Genomic DNA, 22,083 nt, shown 5'->3' with positions numbered 1-22,083 from the left:
CATTAGAACCCAGGTCCTCTGACTACAGGGCCGAGCTCCGTCCATCCTTTTGCCATTCAGAGAAGGAAAACTGGGCCGGGTGGGTCACTGCTCTGCTACATCATGGTGTTTCTTGCGGTCTTTAGTTCACTTACGGGTGTGGCTGGAAACCGCTCTACAGGTAAAAGAATTCCTGGGTAGCATTCGTCCCTCTGAAGGCAGAGCTCTTTGGTTGTGTGTTTAAGATTTCCTAGAACAGGCAGATACTCTCTACACTGCCCCTGGGCACCAGGCTAGTTCTGCAAATTATTTCACCATTATCTTCGTATCTTCTTGGGGGCGGAGGGGTGTAAGGTGCCATCATCTGCTCAGACTTCTAACGATGTCCACACTCTGTTTCTCCGAGGATTATACTCCAAATGCATTCAAACAACAGAGTTTGGGTCCTCTGTTTCATCTTTCAGCACGGCTGCAAAAATAAATTTGAAATGACACGACGACGATGATAATACCAGGATCTGTTAAGCACTTACTCTATGCCGTGCACTATTCTAAGCGCTGGGATAGAGACAAGTTAATAAGGTTGGAGACAATTTCTGTCCCCTATGGGGATCACGGTCTAAGTAGGAAGAAGTAAGATTTAATGCCCATTATAACCCTACATGAGGTTACCGAGGCACAGAGAAGTTGTGACTTGTCCGAGGACACACTGCAGGCACATGGCGGATCCGGGATTAGGTCTCAGGTCCTCTGAATCCCAGGCCCGTGCTCCTTCCGCTAGGCCACGCCGCTTTCATAACTGGAAACGGTCTTACTTTCCCCAGTGACGACGAAAAGAGAGGATCAGAAAAGACGGAGAGGGGCTTCTGCTCCCCTTAGAAACACGAGGCCCACCAAATAACAATATGAATAATGATAACAGTAATACTAATGCTTGCAATATTTGTTAAGCTCTGGGGAGGGAGAAGAATCAATCGATCATATTTGTTGAGCACCTACTGTGTTCAGAGCACTGTACTAAACACTTGGCAGAATATAACATAACAGAATTGGTAGACCTGTTTCCTGCCCATATATTTCATTCTCATTTTATACGTGAGGAAACTGAGGTACAGAAAAATGAAGTGACTTGACCAAGGTCACTCAGCAGGCGAGAGCCAAGATTAGGACTCAGGTCTCCTGATTCCCGGGCCTGCGCTCTTTCCACTAGCCACGGCAGGCCTTAAAGACTTTCCCAAATTGGTCATATCCTACTGAAAAAGAAAAACTGGAACTTCTGCTAGGCCGTCATACCCCAGGCCCTCACCTTAACCCCTAAACGCTGTCCCACAGAGCCAAAACCGTCCCCAACCTCGTCATCCATTTTTTCCTCATCTCCTGGCGAATCTCTTTAGGAACCATGTCCCGTTACCACCAACCTAAGGAGGCACTTCATAACTGACGGGAAAATTAAGCAGAATCTTCCCTTGTTCTTGTAAAAAAACATGAGGCAAATTCATATTCATTCTAATGATAAAATTCAAAATACCTAGAAGCCATTCAAATGTGAAATTCTTCGGAGCTTTCCGCTGTGACTCGGAAGGATCGATCTGATCTTTGCGCTTGACTCTGTTCTGTCGGAAGAATATCCAAGAGAGTCTCCGCTTGGCTTCGTATTTACTTCCAGTTTTGAAATCCTTAATTCACTGACAAACGGTTTCCAAAGAGATGGGGAGACTTTTGGCTTGAATACCTAATCCTGTCTACCTAAACTTCTTCACCAAATCAGAAAGTCCTTAATTTCTGGATAAAAGTTGTAAGCATCTGCTATGAAGCCAACAAAAGTACAGAAACGGATGTAAAAAGAGTATATTTTTATTTATTCAAATATGGCTCTATTTGAACAGTGCACTTTGCTGTGACTGGGATAAAATTTTCAAGAGAAAAATAATTTCCATTGAAACGTATTACAAACAAATATCAATGACCGTTACTAGTTCAGTTCCATTGGAGATGGGGTTTTAAATTATTTGACACTTTTCATTTTATTACAAACCTATCTGCTGTCCTGAGTCTTTATGGTATTCGATTAGAAAAACCTGTAGTTTATAATTATTTTCTTTATAAGCTTTCAGTGAAACAGATTTCATGATTTAGTTCTTTTGATGATGAAAGCAGTGATTGACAATTAAAAACTTTTTTAAAAACAGTTCTGTAAAAAAAAAAAAAAATGCTTGGGCTAGTTCTAGTTACTTTTTAGATACATATGTGAATGTTCATTTTTACCCAAAAAGAGACAAGCAGCCTTTATTGGTAAAACTTATCTTTCAAGTACTAATCCGGGTTTGCCTGTTGCAATGGAATGATACGAACTCAGTTCTCAGTTGCTTTGGATTCTTACAGCAGCATCAAAACGAGTCTCAAAATCATCAAGAGGCTGTATCAAAACACAGAGTCAAGACAATAGAGATGTGAGAGAAACAAGAGGGTTTTTGAAATTTCACTTTTCGTCAAAATGCGCCAACTCTATTTTCCAAGTGAAGACACTGTGGACTAACTTTCTATCAATCCCTCAATCCACCGTATCCGTTAGGCTCTCACTGTGTGCAGAACACTGCACTACGCGCCTGGGAGAGGACAAAATCAAGTAAGAAGGCCCTGAAATGGATTGTCAAAGGAGAATAATAAGAATGATAATTTTCGTATTTGTTAAGCGCTATGTGCAGAGCACTGTTCTAAGCGCTGGGGGAGATACAGGGTCATCGGGTTGTCCCCCGTGAGGCTCACAGTTAATCCCCATTTTTACGGATGAGGGAACTGAGGCCCAGAGAAGTGAAGTGACTCGCCCACAGTCACACAGCTGACATAGAATAGTGCGATAGCATTTATGGAGCACCTGTGTGCGGAGAACTGTGCTGAGCATTTGGGAGGGTTCTACAGAGGGGGTAGACGCTATCCCTGCCCAAAAGAAGTTTAATAATCCGAAAGGAGGGTACAGACTGATGACCTAGTAATCGTTATCAGATAAAAAGGGCATAGTGCAGTATTATACAAGGGAAATGAAGCAGATACGGCGCCCTTTTGAACGAGAATTCCCCGACGCCCTCTGGACTGGGCAAGAATGAGGAAATGGGTCTTACCTTAGCCCAGAGACGATTCCTGCTGGCATAAGTTTCTTGGATCTCTTGAACCGCACACCCATTATCGTGGCCAGAACGAAAGCCGTAACTGTAAAACAAGACAATCCGGGGAAGAGATTTCCATCAGAGGTCCCGTCTCTTTCACCGAACGGTCGGCACCCGAATCCTCCCGGTCGAAACCTCTTGCGGGGTCAACTTCTGTTTCTGTCCTGATGTTCGGCTACTTTAAACTCACTAGAGCGGTGAGAAGGTCTCGTGCGTTATAATTAGTCGGTAACACTGTTCCGAGTATAATTGTGGGTAGAAATCTTACCCTGAGAAGCTCATTAGCTCTTGAGAAAAGGTTCCGGTCATACGTGAACGTATCTGGGGAGTAATAGCTGAAAAGTCACTGGATAGTAAGCAGATGAACTCCGATAAATAATTTGGGGGAAATTACTGATTAAAAACCATACATTATGCATTAGAGAAGCAGCGTGGCTCAGTGGAAGGAGCCCGGGCTTGGGAGGCAGAGGGCGTGGGTTCTAATCCCGGCTCCGCCGCTTGTCTGCTGGGTGACCTTGGGCAAGTCACTTCACTTCTCCAGCCCTCAGTTACCTCATCTGCAAAAACGGGGATTAAAAAATGTGAGCCCCATGTGGGACAACGTGATTCTCCTGTATCTCCCCCAGCGCTCAGAACAGTGCTCTGCACATAGGAAGCGCTTAACAAATACATCTAATTATTATTATTATGTATAGCCAATAGGTACTCACTCTTCTCTACAGCCCCAAATACAGGGGCCGTTAGGAAAGAAAATAAAACAAATACGTCTATTTCCATAATGACTGCAAGTTTGGGATTGGATTACTTTGATAACGATTGACTGCAGAACCCTAAGGAAGGCACAACAAGTAGGAAAGTAAAGACAACAGAGGCAATTTTAATAATAACGTGCAGAGCACTGTTCTAAGCGCTGGGGGAGATACAGGGTCATCAGGTCCGTCCCACGTGAGGCTCACAGTCTTAATCCCCATTTTACAGGTGAGGTAACTGAGGCCCAGAGAAGTTAAGTGACTTGCCCACAGTCACACAGCTGACAAGTGGCATTTTACTATCACTGACTGTCTTTTCATTCATAATGAAAAATATCTGAAGACAAAAAGCACCGATCTGTTCAGGTTTTCACAGTAACAAGACACACTCAATACTGGTTTAGTTCCTCAAACAAAATTATCACCGTTCACTTTCTACCTCAACCTGTACTTGGGGAATGTTTGTTCGAAATCTTCCTTTGCTCCAGAAACAACCTATTTTCTCAATTCCTCACTGTCTCTCCCGTACTTATTTATTATTTACCCTCGGAATCAAAGCACACTTACTAGAATGAATGAAAGCTCAGAACGCCCCAATCTATTAAAAACTCATAAATGAAACCTTGGAAAACTAAGCTAGTCAGGTTCAGGATCATCTTAGTGAATCTCATACTTAGTAATTCTTTCTTAGCTGCTCTTGGGTTCAAAGATGATACAATGGGGGCTTTTTTTTTTTTCCTTATCCCAGCTGATAAAACCAACCCTTCCACACTGTCGGACAGAAAAAACTGCCCCTGGCTGCACCGTTGCATTTGTTTTACTAATTCTAATAATAAAAATTACGGTATTGGTTAAGCATTTACTGTTAGCCAGGCATGGTTCTAAGCGCTGGGGAGGGGGGCACATATTTTGTCTTTTAATCCTGTTTATCCGGGTACTAATCATGTCGGTATTTGTTAAGCGCTTACCATGTGCAGAGCACTGTTCTAAGCGCTGGGGTGGATACAGGGTAATCAGGTTGTCCCACATGAGGCTCACAGTCTTCATCCTCATTTTCCAGATGAGGTCACCGAGACCCAGAGAGGTGAAGTGACTTGCCCACAATCACACAGCTGACAAGTGGCGGAGTGGGGATTCGAACCCATGACCTCTGACTCCCAAGCCCGGACTCTTTCCACTGAGAGTAGACGAGAACTGTTTGGCCAAGTGGCTTGGATTCAGCTGCGAATAATTTATATTTTGCTTCTCGCTCCCCCGCCCATATAACACATATACCTAATTCAGAAATAGTCTATAAAATACATGACTTACGCAATGATATCTTTACATCCCGGGTGTCACGAGAGACGCAGAAAGCTCCATAGGTAGCCATCGAGCCAAAGAAAAGTCCAGCGATCAGAGATATTATACTACCTGAAACAATAAATCAGGTTACAGAGCTCAACAAGGAGAACATTCTAGCATCGAAGGCATCAAATGTATGTTATAAAACTCAGGTCTAAAAGACGTATCAGAAAACAGGTTGATAATTTACCCACCCGAGAGAATACTTTGGTCTTTCGGGAAAAATTTTAGAATGAGCACAGCATAGGCCTATTTGAAAACCCAACTTTCTGAGATTCCTAGAAACCTCTCCGAAGAGAAGTAAATTGAGGGGAAACGAGCCCCCCCAGTTAGCACTCGGGGCTCAGTTTAGGAGATCTCACGAAGCACCTCCGGGGTGCCAGGTTTTAGCTTTCCAACTGAGGATCTGGGCCTCCGTCACGAACATCCTCGGGAACGGCACTACCTGGAAAGCAAATATGGGAGCCTGGGCCTGGGAGTCAGAGCACCGGGGTTCTAATCCCAGCTCCTCCATTTGTCTGCTGTGTGACCTTGGGCAAATCACTTCAATTCTCTGTGCCTTGGTCACCTCATCTGGAAAGTGGAATTAAAACTGTGAGTCCCATGTGGGACAGGAACTGTATCCAACCCAATTATCTTGCATCTACCCCAGCACTTACTAGGGCTTGGCATATAATAAGCGATTAACAAATACTATACATATACATATATATACACACATTTATATATATAGGAATTGATACCTGTTATCCCTACTGCCTCCCTGCATGGCAAATAAAGAGTTGGCTTCTCTTAGAAGGCAAAATTTCAACAAACTTAATAAATTGAACTGTTGAATTCACCTGGGCAAGGATTAGATATAAATGCAAATGCTTGAGAGGCAATCGAGGAGAGGCAAAGAGTAGACGTGGGCAGCAGCGTAGCCAGGCACAGACATCAGGCCTTAAGACTTGGATCGGCTTAGGCTTCTACTAGATGCCAGATTGGTCCTGGCCAGAGGCATAAAGATAACAACAATGATAGCTATTATTAATATTAAAGTTGTACTTGTTAAGTCCTTAATACATGCCAAACCCTGTACTGAGCATTGGGATAATCAGATTGGACACATTCCCTGCCCCACCTGGTGTTCATAATCTAGGTGGAGGGAGCAGATGAAGACGCTGAGGCGCAAAGTTAGGTGATTTGCTTAAGATCACCCAGCAGACACGTGGCAGAGCCAGGATTAGAACACAGGGCCTCCGGCTCCCTGACCCGTGCTCTCTCCGCTAGCCCTGTCGCCTCAAGGGTCGGAAAACCATTAGAAATTGCAGGCGGGAGCTCTCTCCAAACTCGTACGTGCTGCTCCCTTCTCTCAAATCGTTCACTACCTAGAGTTTAAATCAACGGAAGCGTCTCTGAAAAGTATTCTTCAAGACCTCTGGAACCACCTGGCCATTTCCTGCCACTCTATCATATAGTGATGATAACTGTGGTATTTGTTAAGCTCTTACTATGTGCCAAGCACCGTCCTACCTCTGGCCCGGAACGCCTTCCTTCCTCAAGTCTGCCAGACAATTCCTCGCCGGCCCCTTCAAAGCTTTCCTGAAGGCCCATCTCCTCCAAGAAGCCTCCCCAGACTAAGCCCCACTTTTCCTCATCTCCCACTCCCTTTTGCGTCGCCCCGACTCGCTCCCTTTGCTCTTCCCCCCTCCCAGATGCACAGCACTCATGTATGAATCTGTCATTTTATTTATTTATATTCATTCATTCATTCATTCAATAGTATTCATTGAGCTCTATGTGCAGAGCACCGTACTAAGCGCTCGGAATGGACGAATCGGCAACAGACACAGTCCCTGCCCAGTGATGGGCTGATGTCTATTTGTATTGCTGTCCGCCTCCCCCTCCTCTAGGACTGTGAGCAGGGATGGTCGCTCTTTATTGTTGAATTGGACTTACCCAAGCATTTAGTACAGTGCTCTGCACAAAGTAAGCGCTTACTAAATACGACTGAATGAATGAACGAGGCCCTTGTTCTAAGCAAGTTGATCGGGTTGGACCCAGTCCCTGAACCGCACGGGGCTCCCATTCTTAATCCCCATTTTAATAATAACAACAATAATAATGTTGGTATTTAAGCGCTTACTACGTGCAGAGCACTGTTCTAAGCGCTGGGGTAGATCCAGGGTCATCAGGTTGTCCCACGTGAGGCTCACAGTTAATCCCCATTTTACAGATGAGGGAACTGAGGCACAGAGAAGTGAAGTGACTTGACCCCAGTCACACAGCTGACAAGTGGCAGAGCCGGGAGTCGAACCCATCACCTCTGACTCCGAAGCCCGGGCTCTTTCCACTGAGCCACGCTGCTTCCCATTTTACAGATGAGGGGACTGAGGCACAGAAAAGGCAAGTGACCGGCCCAGGGTTAGGCAGCAGACACGTAGCAGAGCCGGAATGAGAATCCAGGTCCTAGTGGAGGCCATCTATAACAGGCTATTCACACCGTTTTGAGGGACAGTTTTCTGAGATCTTCACCACTGATCTTCGTCTGGGGAAAGAAGAGTTCCGTAGGAGCGAAAACCTATCCCGACAGCACCTCAGCAGATGGGGAGAGGCTCCCATTTGTCATGCTTTAATGATGCTTTAATTATCAAATGCTTTAATCCTCTACCTGTGGGTTAGACGGGCTCCCGTACCGTGCCCGTGCTCCCGTACGTACCGCGGAAATGTAGCACTGGTGATCTGAAAGTCTAATTGTTTGGGGGGAAGGACCACAGAAATGTGGCCTTCGTTGTCGGAGGGTCTGCTGTTTGGGGGGAAGGGTGTCGGAGGGTCTAAGAGCATAGCAAAAATATGCCAAATATCTAAGGTTCACCCGGCAAACTGTGAGCTCGCTGTGAGCGGGGAAAGTGTCCGTTGTTGCGACGTGCTCTCCCAAGTGCTTAGTACAGCGCTTTGCACACAGTAAGAGCTCAATAAATACGACTGAATGAATGGAGGGGTCATCAGGCCAAGACTCCACCAGAGTCCATTTTCACTGAATTTTGACCACGCTCCAGTAACCTCCATTAATGTGATCTGATGTGATGTAGCTGCAGAATTTTGATAAAGTCAAAATAATCTTCTGGCTATGAAACCTACCAACTCTGTTCTGTGACAAGTTACATTAAGATTATACCTAATCCCAGGAAAGTACACTTTGTAGGAAAAAAACCACCTTAATACCCAGGTTTACTGGCCAGATATTAATATACTCATCTGATTAAGCCAGATATCTGTTCAACCTAGTTTAGCTTCTACTGACTTCCATTCACTGCCCTTCTCCGAAAATAATAATGTTGGTATTTGTTAAGCGCTTACTATGTGCAGAGCACTGTTCTAAGCGCTGGGGTGGATACAGGGTAAGCTGGTTGTCCCACGTGAGGCTCACAGTCTTCATCCCCATTTTACGGACGAGGTAACTGAGGCCCAGAGCAGTTAAGTGACCTGCCAACAGTCACACAGCTGACAAGTGGCGGAGCCGGCATTCGAACCCATAACCTAAAAGAAGCCGATCCTCAGGGTCACAACCATCTTGACTCCACGGAAGCAATAAAAACATCTTTATGTTTTCAGAATCAGTATCATAATTTTACGTCTTATTTCTTCTAAGGGGACATGTCAGTTTCACTTCCTTCCGCTTCAGAGAAATGTCTTGGCGATTTTGCTGACTGAGGGAAACATGGGTTATAAGTAACATCAGGAAGTGAATTTGATTCCTCTGAATTTTAAAGCAGACCTATCTGTCGAACATCATGAATGAACTACTTTGAATCCTACTAGAGAGGCGGCACGGTGTAGGGGAGAGAGCTTGGGCCTGGGATTCAGAAGGTCATAGGTTCTAATCCCGGCTCGGCCACTTGTCTGCTCCACGGCCTTGGGCGAGACACTTCACTGGGCCTCGGTCACCTCATCTGTGAAATGGGGATTGAGACTGGGAGCCCCGTGTGGGCCAGGGACCGTGTCCAACTTGATCAGCTTGTATCCACCCCAGCGTCTAGTACAGTGCCTGGCACGTACTTAACAAATACCATCAGCGTAATTATTATTATTACTGATTTCCACTTATGAAATAAGAAAATACTGTGTTAGGGACTTCCCTTTAGGGTCTTCAGGCATTCCAGATAGATGGATCTACTCTATTCCAGACTGACAATGAAATTTTCTACTTCCCCAGACAACCTCCTCATCCTCAGACTACAGTTCCTTACACACGATATTGCCACAGATGGAAATTTCTAGAAAAGAAAGTCACTTTACCGAGAGTTTCGTTTCCCAGAAATACGATGGCCAGCTAGAAGTTACTTTCTGTCCCTAAATATTTCCACTTCAGGTGACTTGGGCAGATGGCCTCTTGTCAATTTTACTCGCTGACAATATAGTAAACATAGCAGTATTAAAATTTCAACATCGGCTATTCTCGGATGTTCCTTGTAATCTGTCTAATGTACATAACGGTGCCGGAACGCCGTCCTGTTCGGCTTGCTTACGCTGAGGGCTCTTTTCATTTTCCAAGGTTAGTTCGGGCATCAACTCTCACAGAGACACGATCGAAGCTTCTAATCGGTAAACTGAGGAATTCGGAACCGTTACTTGACGGCACAGTTGCTCTCAGGTAAAATCAGCAGGCTTCCGGCTTTCGCGTGTAAAGTCTCCCAATCCTGTTCCTGCTGTCATTTCAGATTGATGATTTACCTTTGCGATTGTAACCCAAGACGCCTCCGAAAGCCACCATCCCAGCGTATCCAAAACCAATCCAGTCGATGGCCATGTCTGCACTTCTGGAAAGGGAGAGAGAGCGAAGTGGTAGACAACATCAGATACGGCACCCCTCGCCTGCCTTTCCAGTTCTCTGAATTTTACAAAACAGGATGGGGAAAGAGTGGCTACGGTATTGTTTTCAGAAAAATAACGCTATTTCTTATCACTTCTACGGAGTGGTCGGTTCATCACTTAAACCTTCAGCTAAGAGCTTCAGGTGTCCTGCCATCTTCTTCACGTTCGGGATATTTTTCTTTCAGTAAGAACAGTTGAGAGTAGTTCCCACGGCTGCCGAATCACCCAGGGGCCATCGGGGTTGCTTACAGAAGACGCGTTCCTCTTAGCCGCATGTAAAGAGCCCGGGCTTCGGAGTCAGAGGTGATGGGTTCGACTCCCGGCTCTGCCACCTGTCAGCCGGGTGACTGTGGGCGAGTCACTTCGCTTCTCTGGGCCTCAGTTACCTCATCTGGAAAATGGGGATTAACTGTGAGCCTCACGGGGGACAACCTGGTGACCCCGGCGCTTAGGACAGTGCTCTGCACATAGTAAGCGCTTAACAAATACCAACATTATCATTTACTGAGAGCTTACTGAATGCACAACACCGCAGTACGCGGTCGGGAGCCGAACTGTACACTCCAGGCGCTTACTCCGGTGCTCTGCGCACAGTAAGCGCTCAATAAATACGACCGGATGAATGGAATGAATGAGCGTACGATATTAACAGACACATTCCTCGCCCACAGTGAGCTTACGGTGTAGCGGAGAAGCATCGCCCAGGGGAAAGAGCCTGGGATTAGGAGTTGGAGGACTTGGGTTCTAACCCCAATTGCCTGCTGTGTGACTTTGGGCAAATCTCTTAACCTCTCAGTAATAATAATGCTGGCATCGGTTACGTGCTTACTCTGTGTCAAGCCCTGTTCTAAGCGCTGGGGCGGGTACAAGGTGATCGGGTTGGTCGCAGGTCCCGTCCCACGTGGGGCTCACAGTCTCGATCCCCATTTTACAGATGATACGCCGGTGTTCGTTAAGCTCTTACTATGTGCCGAGCACCGTCTAAGCGCCGGGGTAGATTCATTCAATAGTATTTATTGAGCACTTACTATGTGCAGAGCACTGTACTAAGCGCTTGGGATGAACAAGTCGGCAACAGATAGAGACAGTCCCTGCCGTTTGACGGGCTTACAGTCTAATCGGGGGAGACGGACAGACAAGAACAATGGCACTAACCAGCGTCAAGGGGAAGAACATCTCGTAGATACAGGCTCATGGGGCTGTCCCCCGCGAGGCTCACGGTCTTCATCCCCATTTTACAGAGGAGGTCACTGAAGGCACCGAAAAGTGGACTTGTCCCAAGTCACACAGCTGGCCGGTGGCGGAGCCGGGATTCGAACCCACGACCCCCGACTCCTAAGCCCGGGCTCTTTCCACTGAGCCGCCGCTGCTAGTGAGGCCTAGAGAAGTGAAGCGAGGTGCCCAAGGTCACACAGCGGACGAGTGGCAGAGTTGGGCTTAAAACCCAGGTCTTTCTAACTCGCAGACCCAGCCTCTATCCACTGAGTGACCCTAGTTGTCCACGCTGCCCCGGGTTCGCCCCATCCAGAAACGTTTACCCTCCAACATTGGAACCGGAGCACCGCCCCCCTCCACCCTCCCAGATGCCCCCGAACTCTTCTCGGGGCCTCAGATGGCTCATCTGTGAAACGGGGATTCAACACCTGTCCTCCCACCTACTTGTACCGGGCCCCTTGTGGGACGGGGACCGCATCCGACCGGATCGATTTGTGATCTCGAACTATCCCGGTACTCAGAAAGGTGTTCGACACATAATAGGCGCTTAACAAATACCATTTTTTTTTAAAAAAAGCAAGCTGCGGGCCGAGTCCTCGGGGCATCATTCCCCGGTCCAATCTTCCCGGCCGAGCTCCCTCCCCCGCCACCCCCTCGCCATCGGGCTCCGGTATTAATAGGGCATAGCTCCTCTGCCGTGAACATAACACCTTCCCTGGGACTGTGCGGCTCAGTGGAAAGAGCCCGGATTTGGGAGTCAGAGGTCATGGGTTCGACTCCCGGCTCTGCCACTCGTCGGCTGTGTGACTGCGGGCGAGTCACTTCGCTTCTCTGTGCCTCAGTTCCCTCGTCTGGAAAATGGGGGATTAACTGCGAGCCTCACGGGGGACAACCTGATGACCCTGTATCTATCCCAGCGCTTAGAACAGTGCTCTGCACATAGTAAGCGCTTCACAAATACCAACATCATCATCACCGCTCACTCCCAACCAGCCCAACTCCCAGGGCGATCGGCCGGTCACCGGGGGCTTGAAAGGCAGAGGGAGATAACGAGATAACGAACTTCCGGGATATTAACCAAGCAACCTTCAACGTGGTCAAAGAGCAACAGAAAAAAAACGCCGAAGGGCTACAGTTCACAAGATGGGAGAAGTCTCTCGCCAGATGCCCCCACTGCAGACCCAAACTAACCCCACCGAGAACCGTTATCGCCTAATAGCTCGGCGGAGTACGAGCAGCGGCTTACTAGGATTTTAGGTCGTGATGTCACGTAAGGTCTGCCCACCCGGGGCCAATAAGTCGCTTTTAATAATAAATGTATTATGTAAACGGTATCTGTTAAGCACTTACTGTGGGCCGGTCACCGCTCCGCGACACGCTAACAGAAGTCGGAGAGAGCCCGCGTCCCACATGGGGCTCACTGCCTCCATCCCCCTTTTACGGAGGAGGGAACTGAGGCACGGAGAAGCAGCGTGGCCCGACGGATAGCGCCCGGGCCCGGGAGAGAAAAGGAGCTGGGCTCTAATCCGGCCCTGCCGCCCGTCCGCTGAGAGACCCCGGGCCAGTCCCTTCTCCGGGCCTCAGTTCCCTCATCTGCAAAACGGCGATCGACGCCGTGAGCCCCTCGGTGGCGGACGGACGGTCTTCGATCTGATCGCCTCGTAACTACCGCGGCGCTGAGTTCGGGACACGACACGTAATAATAATGATGATAATGTTGGTATTTGTTAAGCGCTTACTATGTGTCGAACACTGTTCTAAGCGCTGGGGTAGACATAGGGGAATCAGGTTGTCCCACATGGGGCTCACAGTCTTAATCCCCATTTTACAGATGAGGGAACCGAGGCTCAGAGAAGTTAAGTGACTCGCCCACGGTCACACAGCCGACAAGTGGCAGAGCTGGGATTCGAACTCACGAGCTCTGACTCCAAAGCCCGTGCTCTTTCCACTGAGCCACGCTGCTTCTCACGTAGTAAGCGATTAACAAATACCATAAAAAAAAAAGGCTGGCCAGGACAGAACACCTCCCTGGAGGGGCAGAGAACGGCAATTTTACGGCGGAAGATGGATCCTTCACCTTACCGTTTCCTTCATTTCAGAAAGAAAGCAAAAATGTCTGTGAGGAATGCATCCTTCAATCCCAAAAGCCACGGGGCAGGGCGGTGGCATGATGTCTGTCCTCAAAATCCCCTAGCCACTCGGGAATTCAAGCCTCAAGATCCTCCGATAACCAGTAGAGCGAACATCCACCTGTTCGGGCCAGACTCGAGAAACAAGGGCAGCCCTTGGTCCGAACACCCAAGTGGGTCATGAAAATCGCACTTTAAGTCAGAATATTGTATAACGGGAGCGATTTTCTCTGATGGGTAATGTTCTAAATGGGGCACTGGTTCCCGAACGCAGATACGGTAAATCAGCGGAACTCCGCGGCAAGGGAGCCCGCTTCGACTTCACGGAGAGTAAAACGCACACAACCACCTTCCCCGCTGATTCCTCCTAGTGATGGGGTTAACTGATCCTCTTCTCCCCTATCTTCCTTAAACCTTCCTCTCTCGCCAACTGCGGCTTTTAAAATTGCTTCCCGATTTCCCCCGACTCGACGGGGCCCTTCCACGCCCGCACCTCCGCCGTTAAACCCACAGAGGACAACGGTATTAAAAAACCAGGTGCGTATTTAGAATCGATCCTATCTATTGAGTGGTCACTCTGTGCAGAGCGATTGGGAGAGTAAAATAGAGATGATAATAATAATGTTGGTGTCCGTTAAGCGCTTACTATGCGCCGAGCACTGTTCTAAGCGCTGGGGGAGATACAGGGTCATCAGGTTGTCGAGGGTACGATGAGACGGTAGACAGGGTCTCCCTGTCCAATAAGGCTTTGAAGGCACATCTCCTCCAGGAGGCCTTCTCTGAGTGGGCCCTCTTTTCCTTCTCTTCACCTCTCTTCCTTTTCTTCACCCCTTTCCCGCGCCGCCCTGACTTGCTCCCTTTATTCGTCTCCCCTCCCACCCCGCCGGCACTTGCGTCCATATCTGTCATTTATTTATTTATATGAATATCTGTCTCCCCCTCTAGACTGCAAGCCCACTGTGGGCAAGGAATGTGTTTTGATTTGCTTTCTCCCCCTTTTAGACCGTGAGCCCGCTGTTGGGGCAGGGATGGTCCCCGTGGACGAATCGTCCATTCCAAGCGCTGAGTCCAGTGCTCCGCACACAGTAAACGCTCGCTAAATACGATCGAACGAATACCGGTCCACTTTACTTCCCCAAGCACTTAGAAATCACTGGGGAAGCGGCGCGGCCCAGGAGATAAAGCGCCGGCCCGGGACTCGGAGGTCGTGGGTTCCGACCCCGGCTCCGCCGCACGTCCGCCGTGCCACCTTGGGCAAGGGGCTTCGCTTCTCTCTGCCTCGGTTCCCTCACCCGTAAAATGGGGGACTGAGACGGCGAGCCCCACGTGGAGCAGGGGGGCCCGTCCGACCCGACTGGCTCGTATCCACCGTGGCGCTTGGGGGAGGGCCTGGCGCACCGTCCGGTGCCTGTAAGCTCTTTACGGATATCGCAATATTATTACTCTAATGACGTCCGCGCACAAGAGAAGCGGCGTGGCTCAGCGGAAAGAGCACAGGCTCTGGAGTCAGAGGTCACGGGTTCAAATCCCGGCTCGGCCACTTGGCAGCTGTGTGGCTCTGGGCAAGTCGCTTCACTTGTCGGTGCCTCGGTCCCCTCATCTGTAAAATGGGGATGAAGACTGTGAGCCCCCTGATTCCCCTGTGTCTACCCCTCTCTGCTGGGGAAGAGAGGGGGCTGCCCGGAGCTGAGCCATTGGGGAGGGGAGAGGAGGGATAGGGATGGACGGCCCAGCTACTGGAGGAGGAGGAGGGGGAGGAGGAGGAAGGGGGGAGAGGAGGAAGAGGAGAAGAGGAGAAGGGGGAGGAGAGGAGGAGAAAGAGGAAGGTGGGGAGGAGGAGGAGGAGGAGGAAGAGGAAGAGAAGGAGGAGGAAAAGAAGGAGGAGGAGGAAAAGGAGGAGGAAAAGAAGGAGAGGAGGAAGAGGAGGAGGAAGAGGAAAAGAAGGAGGAGGGGGAAAGGAGGAGGAGGAGGAAGAGAAGGAGGAGGAGGAAGAGAATGAGAAAGGAAGGTGGAGAGGAAGAGGAGGAGGAGAAGAGAAGGGGGAGGAGAGGAGGAGGAAGAGAAAGGGGGGAGAGGAGGAGGAGGAGGAGGAGGAGGAGGAGAGGAAGAGGTGGAAGACAGAGGAAGGGGAGGAGGAGAAGGAAAAGAGAGGACGAGGGAGAAGGGGAGGAAAAGAAGAGGAGGAGGAGAAAGAGGAGGAGGAGAGGAGAAGGAGAGGAGGGGAGAAGGAGAGGAGAGGGGAGAGGAGAGGGGAGGGGGACGGGAGGCGGCGGGCGGCCGTGCGCGTCCCCGTGGGGAGCCCCGGGCGGGGGGCAGCGCGGGGGCGCGCGGGGGCGGCGGCGGCTGGGAGACCCTCCTCCCCCCCCCCCCTCCGCCCCCCTACCTGCCTTCCGCCTCTTCGCCCCGCAGCCGCGCAAGCGCACGGACACCCGCACGCGCGCCCCCCGCAACGCCCCGGCCGGACTCCACCCAGCCCCGCCCCCTCCTCCTCCTCCTCCAATGAGCCTCCGCTCTCAACCAAGCCAAGCCCCGCCCCCCGCCCTCTCCTCCAATGAGCCTCCGCCCTCAACCAAGCCCCGCCCCCCTCCTCCAATGAGGCTCCGCCCCCGCCCCGGCCCCGCCCGGGCGGGTTTCATTCATTCATTCATTCATTCATTCATTCATTCATTCATTCATTCATTCATTCATTCATTCATTCATTCATTCATTCATTCATTCGTATTTATGGAGCGCTTACAATGTGCAGAGCACTGAACTAAGCGCTTAGGAATGGACAATGCAGCATTCAAGAGAGGCAACCCAGTGGAAAGAGCCCGGGCTTGAGAGTCCGGAGGTCACGGGTTCGAATCCCGGCTCCGCCCCCTGTCAGCTGGGTGACTGGGGGCAGGTCACTCTGCTTCTCTGGGCCTCAGTCACCTCATCTGGAAAATGGGGATGAAGACTGGGAGCCCCACGTGGGACGACCTGATGACCCCGTATCTCCCCCCCGGCGCTTAGAACAGGGCTCTGCACATAGGAAGCGCTTAACAGATGCCATCGTCATCATTATCCCTGCCCACAGTGAGCTCCCGGTCTGGAGGAGGAGGAGGAGAAAGGCATCAAAACAAGTAAACGGGCATCGCCGCGAGGCCTCAAAGAGGCTGCCGTTGCACAGGTCCGAGTGCGGTCTTCCGACAGAGCCGGAAACTCTTCCGAAATGTCGATCAGTCGACCTGGAAGAATGGGTGCGAAAGTGAGGAACTTCATGTTGATCTTCACTGGGCGAGCAGCGTGGCTCAGTGGAAAGAGCCCGGGCTTAGGAGTCAGGGGTCCCGGGTTCTAATCCCGCCTCCGCCGCCTGTCAGCTGCGTGACTTCGGACAAGTCACTTCACTTCTCGGTGCCTCGGTTCCCTCGTCTGTAAGATGGGGGTGAAGACCGTGAGCCTCATGTGGGACGATCTGATTACCCAGTGAATGAATAAATAAATAAATAAATGATGTTGGTATTTGTCAAGCGCTTAGTACGTGCAGAGCCCTGTTCTAAACGCTGGGGTGGATACAGGGTCGTCGGGTTGTCCCACGTGAGGCTCGCAGTCAATCCCCATTTTACAGACGAGGCAACCGAGGCACAGAGAAGTGAAGGGACTTGCCCCCAGTCACACGGCTGACAAGTGGCAGAACGGGGATTCGAACTCACGACCTCTGACCCCCAAGCCCGAGCTCTTTCCCCTGAGCCACGCTGCTTCTCGGTGTCTACCCCGGCGCTTAGGACGGTGCTCGGCACAGAGCAAGTGCTTAACGAATACCAACGTTATTACTGGTTCTCTAATCTGTGATGGAAGCCATAGGCCTGAAAAATCCAGAGAGTGAAAGGGTCCAAGTCAGAGACCAGGACAAAAGGAGGTAGTGGGATAAAAGTGCAGGGAATCTGTCGTCGATGCCTAGCGCCTTGTTTTGTTGTCTGTCTGTCTCCCCCGCTTCTAGATTGCGAGCCCACGGTGGGCAGGGATTGTCTCTACTGCCCGGTTGTACCGATAATAATGTTGGTATCTGTTAAGCGCTCACTATGTGCAGAGCACTGTTCTAAGCGCCGGGGGAGATACGGGGTCATCAGGTGGTCCCACGTGGGGCTCCCAGTCTTCATCCCATTTGACAGATGAGGTCGCTGAGGCCCAGAGAAGCGAGGTGACTTACCCGGAGTCACCCAGCTGACATACGGCAGAGCCGGGATTAGAACCCACGACCTCGGACTCCCGAGCCCGGGCTCTTGCCACTGAGCCACGCTGCTCCTTATTAATGAGAGATAGGTACGTGTGTCCACAAGTGCGCTCCGGGCCCGGGCCCGCTCCTCCTCCTCCTCTTCTTCCTCCTCCTCCTCCTCCTCGTCCTCGGGGAAGAGGGGTCAACTGTCCCCACCCGGAGGGACGGCTCAGCCTGCAGAGACCGTCACCCGGTGTCCCGGGTCCCCGACCTCCCCCGTCATCCTCGGTTCCTTAGTGGAAAGAGCCCGGGCCTGGGAGTCACGAGGCCGTGGGTTCTAATCCCGACTCCGCCACTTGTCTGCTGTGTGACCGTGGGCAAGTCCCTTCACTTCTCTGTGCCTCGGTTCCCTCGTCTGTCAAAGGGAGATTAAAAGCGTGAGCCCCACGTAGGACAACCCGAGAACCCCGTATTCATTCATTCAATCTTATTTCTTGAGCGCTTGCTGTGTGCAGAACACTGGACCAAGCGTCTGGAACGGACAATTCGGCAACGGAGACAGACCATCCCTGCCCAACGACGGGCTCGCGGTCCGTGCGAGACAGCCAAACCAAACGAGGGGGAGACCGCAAAACCAAACGGGTACTAAGGCAGCAATACCATCAAAATAGATAAATAGAATAATAATAATAACGTTGGCATTTGCTAAGCGTTTACTATGATGCGCAAAGCACCGTTCTAAGCGCTGGGGAGGATACAAGGTGATCCCTGTGTCCCACGTGGGGCTCGCAGTCTTCATCCCCATTTTACGGATGAGGGAACAGAGGCCCAGAGAAGTGAAGCGACGTGCCCAGAGTCACACAGCCACGGCGGAGCTGGGATTTAAACTCACGATGATGATGATGGTATCCGTTAAGCGGTTACTATATGCCGAGCACCGTTCTAAGCGCTGGGGGAGATGCAGGGTCATCGGGTTGCCCCACGTGAGGCTCACAGTTAATCCCCATTTTCCAGATGAGGGAACCGAGGTAACACTTACCTCATCTGGTAAATGGGGATGAAGACGGTGAGCCTCACGTGGGGCAACCCGATGACCCTGTATTCATTCATTCATTCAATAGTATTTATTGAGCGCTGTACTAAGCGCTTGGAATGGACAAATCAGCAACAGATAGAGACAGGTCCTGCCCACTGACGGGCTCACGGTCTAATCGGGGGAGGCGGACGGACAAAAACAGTAGCAATAAATAGAATCAAGGGGATGAACGTCTCATTAACAAAATAAATAGGGTAGTAAAATATATATACAAATGAGCAAATGAGCACAGTGCCGAGGGGGAGGGGAAGGGAGAGGGGAGGAGCGGAGGGAAAGGAGGGAAAAGGGGGCTTAGCTGAGGGGAGGTGAAGGGGGGGAAGAGGGGCAGCAGAGGGAGCAGAGGGAAAAGGGGCAGCTCAGTCCGGGAAGGCCTCTCGGAGGAGGTGAGCTCTCAGCAGGGCTTTGAAGAGGGGGAGAGAGTCAGTCTGGCGGAGGTGAGGAGGGAGGGCGTTCCGGGACCGCGGGAGGACGCGGCCCGGGGGTCGACGGCGGGACGGGCGAGACCGGGGGACGGTGAGGAGGTGGGCGGCGGAGGAGCGGAGCCTGCGGGGTGGGCGGTGGAAAGAGAGAAGGTATCTACCCCGGCGCTCAGAACAGCGCTCTGCACATAGTAAGCGCTTAAATACCAACGTCATCATCATTATTATTATTAACCTCACCCACCGCATCGCGACCCTTCAGTCCCCCTTCCCAGGCCCATGCTCCATCCGCTACTCCTTGCTGTTTCTCTCTGCGCCTCAGTTTCCTGATCTGTAAAATGTGAATCAAGCCCCCTTCTCATTCCTTCTTAGAGAGCCCCATTTGCGACAGAGACTACTGCTCCGTTCCAGGCGGAAGGCAAGGCGTGCGCAAGAGGTCGGCGGACGAAAAGAAATGAGATTTGAGGCCCAGCGAATGAACAGCCTTCAGAGGAGCAAAGCGTGCGAGATGAGCTTCGGCGGAAGAGGAGCGAGGACGGCGATTGAGCGTCCTGAAAGCAAAGGCCTCGGAGCGTCATCGTTCTATTAAACGTATTCAAATCCACGCGATCCTTCTTCCCGGAATTTAATTTAAAAAAAAAAAAAATGTATATCACCAGGGTGGGTTCTAAAAGCAGAGGTTTCCAGAGTCAAAAAGCCTTCCCATGCCGGGGCAAAGATGCCAAATACAATTACAGCCGGAAACCCAGATTTCCATTTCAATATCTGTTAAAGGAGGAATTATCCCGTGGAAAAATACCATGGCAAATTCATCATTTTGACCACAAGGATACGTTCGTCACAGTGAGACTGTAATCACAACGTCGCTTAAACGGTGCAAATAATGGCTCGTCGGGGTTTCCATTACAGATGGGGATATGAGGTTTTAAACTCTCCGGATGTAAAAGGCCACAGAAAGGTTTTCAGCCCAACGGGCTGGAGTGCAGAGAGGGTGTGCCCAATGATCATTTTTTAAATTCCGCTTGCTCTTTCAGTTAAAAGGAAAGAAAAACTACTTACCCTCGTCAGACCGGCCCCGTAAGGGTGTGGGGCGCGTACTGTGACGTTATTTGTTTTCCGGCACTTGAAATTAGCTCAAAAAAAAAAAAAAACGGGCACACGGAAGTGGGGTACACACAAGTTAATCAAGCCCGGACGTAGTCCCCGTCCCACGCAGCGTGCACCGTCTTAATCCCCATTTTACAGATGAGGTGACCGAGGCGCAGAGAGGTTAAATCTACCGCAGCGCTTAGAACAGTGCTCTGCGCATAGTAAGCGCTTAACAGATACCAACATTATCATCATCATTATTACGAAAGTGACTTTCCCACGATCACACGGCAGACAAGTGGCAGGGCGGGATTAGAATTCGGGTTCTCTGACTCCCAAGCCGTGCTGCTTCTGGGCCCCTCGTGATTGTTTCGGTTTGTTCTGTTTCGCTCTGCCGTCCGTCTCCCCCGTTCAGACCGTGAGCCCGTCACAGGGCGGGGATCGTCTCTATCCGTTGCCGAACTGTAGGCTCCGAGTGCTTAGTACAGCGCTCCGCACGCAGTGAGGGCTCGATAAATATGACCGAACGACCGAATCTTCCATTTCGACTGTTGGATCCTCTGCCTAAATCTGGCTGTTTTGAAAAGCTCAGCCGGGTTCTGCGAATACCTCATGGCAGCAGGGCTGGCTGAGTCAGAGCCGGGAACGCCCCATCGCCAGTGGAGCAAAGTGGGGAGGGGTCATTATCCCGAAAAAGCTCGATTTTAATTCCGGGCAGCCACGTTAGATGATGCAACAAGAGATCCGATGCAGAGGTTAGAAGGCGTTTTTACGCTTTGGGGAAACTCTTCCAAAGGGACCGACTTCAAACATCATGGGAAGCGGCGTGGCTCAGTGGGAAGAGCCCGGGCTTGGGAGTCAGAGATCATGGGTGCGAATGCCGGCTCTGTCAGCTGGGTGATGGTGGGCAAGTCACTTCACTCCTCTGTGTTTCAGTAAGCAGCATGGCTTAGCGGAAGGAGCCCGGGCGGGCTTGGAAGTCAGAGGTCATGGGTTCTAACCCCGCCTCTGCCACTTGTCAGCTGTGTGACCTCGGGCGAGTCACTTAACTTCTCTGTGTCTCAGTGACCTCATCTGTAAAATGGGGATGAACACTGCGAGCCCTACGTGGGACAATCTGACTACCTCGCATCCCTCCCGGCGCTTAGAACAGTGCTTGGCACATAGTAAGCGCTTAACAAATACCAACATTATTATTATTATTATTATTATTATTAAGACTGTGAGTCTCATGTGGGACAACCCGATTACCCTGTAAACCCCAGTGCTTAGAACAGTGCTCTGCACATAGTAAGCGCTTAACAAATACCAACATCATTATTATTATTATTATTATTATTATTCCAAATCTGTGCCCAGATGACTGCACGCTACAGACACGTAACAGGAATAATAACACTAATAATGGCATTTAAGTGCTTACCATGTGCCAAGCACTGTTCCAAGCACTAGGGTAGATATAAGGTAATCAGGCTGTCCCACGTGGGGCTCACGGTCTCCATCCCCATTTTCCAGGTGAGGTAACTGAGGCCCAGAGAAGCGACTTGCCCAAAGTCACACAGCTGAGAAGTGGCGGAGCCGAGATTCGAACCCATGACCTCCGGCTCCCAAGCCCGGGCTCTTTCCACTGAGCCGCGCCGCTGCTCTCAGGAAGGAAACGCAGATGATAGCAAGCCACTTGGTTGAATCAGCCACGTGCGACTGGCTGATAATCAAACTAAAGAAAACCGAAGCACTCACGCAAAAAATCAATCTGTTACCTAGGAAGCATCCCGAACAGTACGCTGAGCTTCTTGATTTCATGTATTCATTCAATAGTATTTACTGAGCGCTTACTGTGTGCAGAGCACCGTACTAAGCGC

General features: G+C 50.4%; 1 protein-coding gene and 1 long non-coding RNA gene across 5 annotated transcripts; one reads left to right on the top strand and one right to left on the bottom strand.

The window, feature by feature from the left end:
- Positions 1-1,817: 1,817 nt before the first annotated feature.
- Positions 1,818-15,888, bottom strand: TMEM14A (transmembrane protein 14A). Of its 4 annotated transcripts, none has more exons than XM_029052203.1 (5): positions 15,821-15,888; positions 9,953-10,038; positions 5,204-5,305; positions 3,099-3,186; positions 1,818-2,395 (listed from the first exon to the last, which is right to left on the bottom strand). In XM_029052203.1, the coding sequence occupies exons 2-5, from the start codon at positions 10,026-10,028 to the stop codon at positions 2,356-2,358; spliced, it is 306 nt and encodes a 101-aa protein (XP_028908036.1). In that variant the 5' UTR covers positions 10,029-10,038; positions 15,821-15,888; the 3' UTR covers positions 1,818-2,355. The 4 variants fall into 4 exon arrangements, with proteins under 4 accessions (XP_028908036.1, XP_028908037.1, XP_007661762.2 ...); XM_029052204.2 differs by having other exon boundaries at positions 15,825-15,883; XM_007663572.2 differs by lacking the exon at positions 15,821-15,888 and adding an exon at positions 12,659-12,753.
- Positions 15,889-17,225: 1,337 nt separating this feature from the next.
- LOC114806633 lies at positions 17,226-19,736 on the top strand. The gene is made up of 2 exons (XR_005659526.1): positions 17,226-17,320; positions 19,505-19,736. It is a non-coding gene; the product is annotated as an uncharacterized LOC114806633 (long non-coding RNA).
- Positions 19,737-22,083: the final 2,347 nt, after the last annotated feature.

The sequence above is a fragment of the Ornithorhynchus anatinus genome, chromosome X1, assembly GCF_004115215.2.
Source record: "Ornithorhynchus anatinus isolate Pmale09 chromosome X1, mOrnAna1.pri.v4, whole genome shotgun sequence".
Taxonomy (NCBI): Eukaryota; Metazoa; Chordata; class Mammalia; order Monotremata; family Ornithorhynchidae; genus Ornithorhynchus; species Ornithorhynchus anatinus.
This window is presented reverse-complemented; position numbering and strand designations above follow the sequence as displayed.